The sequence below is a fragment of the Ipomoea triloba genome, chromosome 12, assembly GCF_003576645.1.
Source record: "Ipomoea triloba cultivar NCNSP0323 chromosome 12, ASM357664v1".
Classification (NCBI taxonomy): domain Eukaryota; kingdom Viridiplantae; phylum Streptophyta; class Magnoliopsida; order Solanales; family Convolvulaceae; genus Ipomoea; species Ipomoea triloba.
This window is the reverse complement of record NC_044927.1, coordinates 10724932-10731173: the sequence shown is the minus strand read 5'-3', so window position 1 is coordinate 10731173 and position 6242 is coordinate 10724932. Positions and strand designations below refer to the sequence as shown.

Below are 6242 nucleotides of genomic sequence, written 5' to 3'. Positions count from 1 at the left end.
ATATACATGGATTTTGCAAGACACGTCGACGTTGAACCTGTGCATCCTCGGCAAGAAATTCCCAAACGGCATTCCAAACTACTTCTGGCTTACTGAGTGAACTTGAAGTGAGAAGCGTAACAAATAACCTTCGCAAAGCATACACGGATGCCCAGTAACTCGAATCAATAATGTCATCAATGTACTCCTTGTCATCATTTAATAATCCATATTCATAACACGTATCCCTAAACGAATTATGAATGACTCCTGCAACAGTGCGAATATCTTCATGGCTAAAAGGTCCGCGTACCAAATTTAAAAGACATCTAAGATATTATAACTCTCCACACCCTGACGGAACATAGAACAATCGTCCTATGGAGGATCTTAAACCGACTTCATAACAGAAATGAGACATTGTACTACTGAGTAAGTTTGGTTACATATGGTGGTTGTAAATAGTAAGCAGTTATAAGTTTGGTTACATATGGTGGTTGTAAATAGTAAGCAGTTATCAAATTAATGTCACCCTACGGTTGTAAATAGTAAGCAGTTATCAAATTAATGTCACCCTACAATTGCTTATAGTAAGCAGTTATCAAATTAATGTCACCCTACAATTGCTTTATTTTCTTCTTTTTTTAGGATTTCGTGTTTTAATATTATTGTACTTTTAATATTATTTTATTGTTTTAATTGTTTTAATGTACAACATTTTGGGCGGGAAATAGAATTTCGCTTTGGAGGATTTTGTTTATATATATATATTATAACAATGTACTAATCCTAATGCATAACAATGTTTTGATGTTATAGGATTTTGTGTTTTAATATTATTGTACTTTTAATATTATTTTATTGTTTTAATTGTTTTAATGTACAATATTTTGGGAGGGAAATAGGATTTCGTTTTGGAGGATTTTGTTTTTATATATATCTAATCTAAAAACATAATAAGTATCAATCCAGGTTATACCCCTGGTTTATGTCCGTTTTTTCCGTTAAGTTTTGTTGTACCTTATGCTATAAAAGTTGTACTACATAATTTTTTGGACAAAAATGTCCCCACCGTTATAACTTCTGTTATCTTTTCACATTATAGTTACCATGCACATGCACACACGATATTTTTTCTTACATTCTTCAATGGTAAGTTTGAATTCATTTAGATTTTAATTACATTCTTCAATGGTAAGTTTGAATTCATTTAGATTTTAATTAAATATTACCATAGTAAGTTTGAATTCATTTAGATTTTAATTAAATATTACCATATTTATATTTAGAAATTTATCATTTCTATAATTCTTACTTCAATAATATTAATATGGATTCTACAATTATAAATAAATATTATATATATATATATATATATATATATATAGGTACGCACTATTATTTTAAAAAATATTAATATTATAAATGTTCAACAGCATAATGTATTTGCAGTTGAATTGAGACACGATTTTTAGATATCAATTTGTGAAAGTTGTTGAATTGAGATATTTGAAATCAAGTATTATATATATCTATATATGAATATGAATTTATAAGGGATATATCTCTAATTAGAAAAAGACTACATTTAAACAAATTTTATTCATTTTCAAAGAAAAAAAAGTTTTAATGCAACGTTGAGTACCCTTAAAATTACAGTGGAATATATTCATCACAATGAATTTGAATTTCTTGTGTTAATTTTAAATACATACACAACAAAAATTTTACTCAAATATCTTTGAAACTTCGACAACTAAAAAAAACACATTATATTTATTTCAAAACAATTTACTAATTGGGTTTAAATATTGGGCATAAGTCTTCGCGCAAAGCGCGTAGAAAAAACTAGTAATATATATAAATATAGATTTTAACCATGTTATCCTATTAATTGTATTTCCTATTTTGTTATGAGCATTCTTGTCATGTTTCCAAGTGTTTTAATTTTTCATCCACTCAACAATATTTCTAGCTCTGGTGGAGGTACAATACAATTCAGAACACAAAACATGGTGTTTGTTTGGTAAGAATTTGAAATCTTTTGCAATAAAATTCAACAACAAATCGCCAAGCACCTTGTGCTTGGTCGAATTGACTCTTTGTGCTTAACAGGTTGAGAAAGTATGTGTGAGCAGATACTACAATGTAATAGAGCCAGTTGTATTCAAAAAAAAATCAACAGCAAATCTAACTATAGTGTTTGGTTCGAAGGAATTGCAATTCCATCAACCCATTAAATTGAAATTCGGGAATAGAAAAAAGAAAAAATTGACATATTTACCCTTGATTACACAAGAACATTTTAGTTTTTATATCACTTTCCATTTTCAATAATTTTATTCCTCCTTATCAATAATTTTATTCCACCTTATCAAATGCATGTAAAGTAAAAATTGACTCTATTACCATTAGTATCTGTCTATAGATACTTTCTTACTCTATTGAAGTAAAAAAATCATTGCCCCCACTAGCACACAAGACCTATCCTTAAAAACAAATAATGCTGTAACATTATCCTTTTTTTATTTTAAAATCTTGGTGAAAGGGGATGATTTGAAGCAGTCCGTGAGAACAGAGTGCTTGATCTCCTCTTCTCTGTCAATTGGTTGCGGTTGCCCAACCACAATGTAAGGGCAATACCCCCAAAACTTACAACTTGTGCTACCAGAGCTTGAAAAAACCATCTCCGCTGGGTGTTTCTTGTGTCGGATCCACTCATACTCATCGCTTCTTCTTGCACACTTCTGCCGCCTTGACCCAATTCTTGAGGCTCGGTGGTTCTGCCAGATCCACTCATACTCATCACTTCTTCCCCTTGCTCTGTTCTGCCATCACCAAATTCACGAGGTTCCATTGCTTCGGCATCATCAATGGCATCTGAGGAACTGCCTTCGTACATGTTAAGCTGCTGAGTTTCACGAACCACAAACTCATTTCCACTCAACCGTTTTCTTACCTCGTAGTCTTGATCGTCAGTTGGAAGCTCATATCGGCAAAGGGGACAGGTGTTCCTTGAACTTAACCATGGCAAGATACATGAAGGGTGATAAACATGGGAACAAGGAAGTTGGTTTACAACAGATCCTACAGACAGAGAATCTTTGCATATTGCACAAGCCAAGTTATCATCAAGCTGCTCGTGATCTTTAATAACGACACATGGCAAACTGTTTACAACGGAGACTGCTGCAGGTGGTGCTCCTCTTCTTAAGCCATGCTCAACTGATTCATCAAGCCCTAGGGCATCTAGATAGTCCACATCCACAAGATTAGCCTGTAGCTCCAATTCCTCAAGATCATTAGAGATGCCAGCAATTTGTGCTCGAATCCTCTCATGAATTCTCAAACTGGGAGTGGTGCGAGAACTTGCAAGGGGCCTCGTGTCACCACTTCTTAAACCATCAGTTTCTGCAAGATGCTCATCCAATTCATCAAGCCCTTGGGCATCTAGATAGTCCACATCCACAAAATTAGCCTGTAGCTCCAATTCCACAAGATCATTGAAGATGCCAGCAATTTGTGCTTGAATCCTCTCCTGAATTCTAAAACTGGTAGTGGTGTGAGAACTTCTTTGGGGACTGAGATATTGTGGATGGGACGTGAGAAAGGATATGATACGCAGACCCACGCGAACTAATTGCCTGGAGCTGAAATCTCGCTGGTACCAGAGATCTTCTAGCTGGGACCAGAGATCTTCTACCACAACCAAAACATTACCTGGTCTCCTTGACCAAGATCCACTGTTATCAGTGGTGAGAGAACTTGTTCGGAACCTGAGATATTCTGGATGTGCCATGATTAAAATTAAGATACGCTGATACACAGTAAGTAATTGCCTGGACCAGAAATGTACTTGCCGGAACCTCATATTTTCTAGCCGGGACCTGAAGCCTTCTAGCTGGAACCTGAAATCTTCTTGCTGTTCTGCATTGGAATCCATCTGGAACAGATATAGCCACAAGTAAATGATAGTAAAAGCAATGTAATGAACAAATGCAACCCACATTTGGTAAAATATGACACACCAATAACATTGTTATTAATTTCAGAAAAATATAGCAAGAAATAGCTAGTTAAAGATATTTAGGGAAAAATGAAACCAAATTTGTAAGTAAAATATATCACATTGATAATGTGGTATATATGTATATGTTCTATATAGGGCAAGCTAGTTAATTAGAGATGTTGAAGTGAATGAAGATCCAAATTTCAGATAGTTTCTAGCAGTTTGACCTCTAAAACACTTGTCTTAGAGGTATTCATTCATTAAAATAGGCTTTGCTACATAGCTAGCTGACGCCATTACCTAAAAACCATACTCATTAATATAATAACCCGACATGTAACTACATAGAATTACCAATAGGTATTAAAGAAAAAGGAAAGGAGTTAATACCCAATTTAGTTTTCGACTATAGTGGTTTTTCTTGATTTAGTCCTAAACATCTTTTTGTGCTTAATTGGGTCCACAACTTTGATGGTTTTACCTAATTGAGTCCTCGGCTATTGGAATCCAGGACTAAATTGAGAAAAACCACTATAGTCAAGGACTAAATTGGATATTAACCACTATAGTCAATGACTAATTTGGGCAAAACCACAATAGTGGAAGACTAAATTGCATGTTAACAGAGGGGAAATTACCAAGCTACAGTAACAAAGGACTCAATTAGGTAAAATCATCGAAGTTGAGGATCCAATTAAGCACAAAAAGACGTTTAAGACTAAATTGAGAAAAACCACTATAGTCAAGGACTAAACTGGGCATTAACTCAAAAGGAAAGCTAAAAGTAAAGAATTGTGAAAAATGAGTTTATAGAAACATTGCATACCCTTGGTTAATGGGCAATACATGATATATCATCATGGCTAGTTTTTATATATTATACTGGATGGGTGGTGCTTGTCATTTTCTTTGCAGCCCATCAGTATGCAATGAGAGCTAAAACTGAAGTACTCCTAAATAAGAGTTTCTTAGCTCACTCAGAAGTTAGATAGAACTTTGCAGCACATTGTCAAAAATTCAAAATTACACTTTCAACACACTAAACAAAATATATGATGTAGCAAAAACGACAGAATCTAATCAATAATTTCAACTCCTTTTTACAAAGCAAAAGCAATATAGCTTTGGTTATAAAGAATAGAACAATAGTAACAGTAATTCCAAAGGCCTTAAGCAGAAAGGTCACCTGAGAATCAATAACGTGCCTGAAGGGGATAGCTATAAGCAAACAGCTCTGCAATCAATTTTCTGAACTACACAGCAAAGACAAACAATAAAATACAACACAAATGAGCGCTCAATGAGTAAAATTATACTCGTAACTCTGAAGAATAAATGCATCACAGAATTCAACTCTATCGTAACAATCGAATAACAGAGAATTTTTTATTTGTTTTTTAATCCAGAGAGCTAATTTAGGGTTCACCGTCAAATTCAGAGAACGCAGCTCCGAAAATTACAAGACTAATTAGAATTGAATGCATTAAGAGGAGGAGGAGGAGAGAATTGGGGTATGAATCAAGTCGTCATTCTTACCCGACAGGCTCGTCGCCGGACTTCAACAAACAACTCCGTGAAATGATAACGAGATGGTGAAGAACTGAAGATAACGCACGCACTTGCATTAGCAATTTAACATAGCCATAGGACCGTTCGCCACTTTGTATGTTGAGATAACGACATATCCTTAAGGATTTAACTTACTTGTTCAATAAATATTATTTGAAAGAAGAAATGAAGGTTCGAAACTCAACAATTACAATATGAGATTATGTTCAAAGTGGATAAATCTTTTATAGTTTTATGTGCACTGATATTTGGTCATGCTTACAGAGCTACTAAATTACGGTCAGTTACATCCTCTCACATCTATATCTATATCTATATATATTAAAACAGAAGTATAGCTTTCCCGCTCATTTTAGTCCAAAAATTTTGAAATCGGTAAACATAATAATATATAATAATTCCTTATCATATATTGTAGCATTTCTTATCATTCTTTATTTATGATTAAAATTGACAAAATATTCAAAATATCATTCCATTCCTTATTATACACGGAAATTAATGAAATATTTTATTCAATTTAATTCCTGTATGGATTCCTTATTTATTAATGAAATATAAATAAACGATCGGCGGTGCACAAAAAAAATGATAGCATTCAAATTACTTTAATTACATTTTAATTATATTTCAGACATCTATATACTATTTATATTTTAATTACTTTAATTATTTTTTAATTATA

The 6242-nt window shown here is 33.2% G+C and overlaps 1 protein-coding gene across 2 annotated transcripts; it reads right to left on the bottom strand.

Annotated features, from left to right (window-relative positions):
* Window positions 1-2288: 2288 nt before the first annotated feature.
* On the bottom strand, window positions 2289-5616 carry LOC115998106. 2 transcript variants are annotated; one of them, XM_031237583.1, is made up of 3 exons: window positions 5525-5616; window positions 5175-5241; window positions 2289-3922 (listed from the first exon to the last, which is right to left on the bottom strand). In XM_031237583.1, exon 3 carries the CDS (start codon window positions 3920-3922, stop codon window positions 2510-2512), a length of 1413 nt encoding a protein of 470 aa, XP_031093443.1. In that variant the 5' UTR covers window positions 5175-5241; window positions 5525-5616; the 3' UTR covers window positions 2289-2509. The 2 variants fall into 2 exon arrangements, with proteins under 2 accessions (XP_031093443.1, XP_031093442.1); XM_031237582.1 differs by having other exon boundaries at window positions 5175-5236; window positions 5525-5595.
* Window positions 5617-6242: the final 626 nt, after the last annotated feature.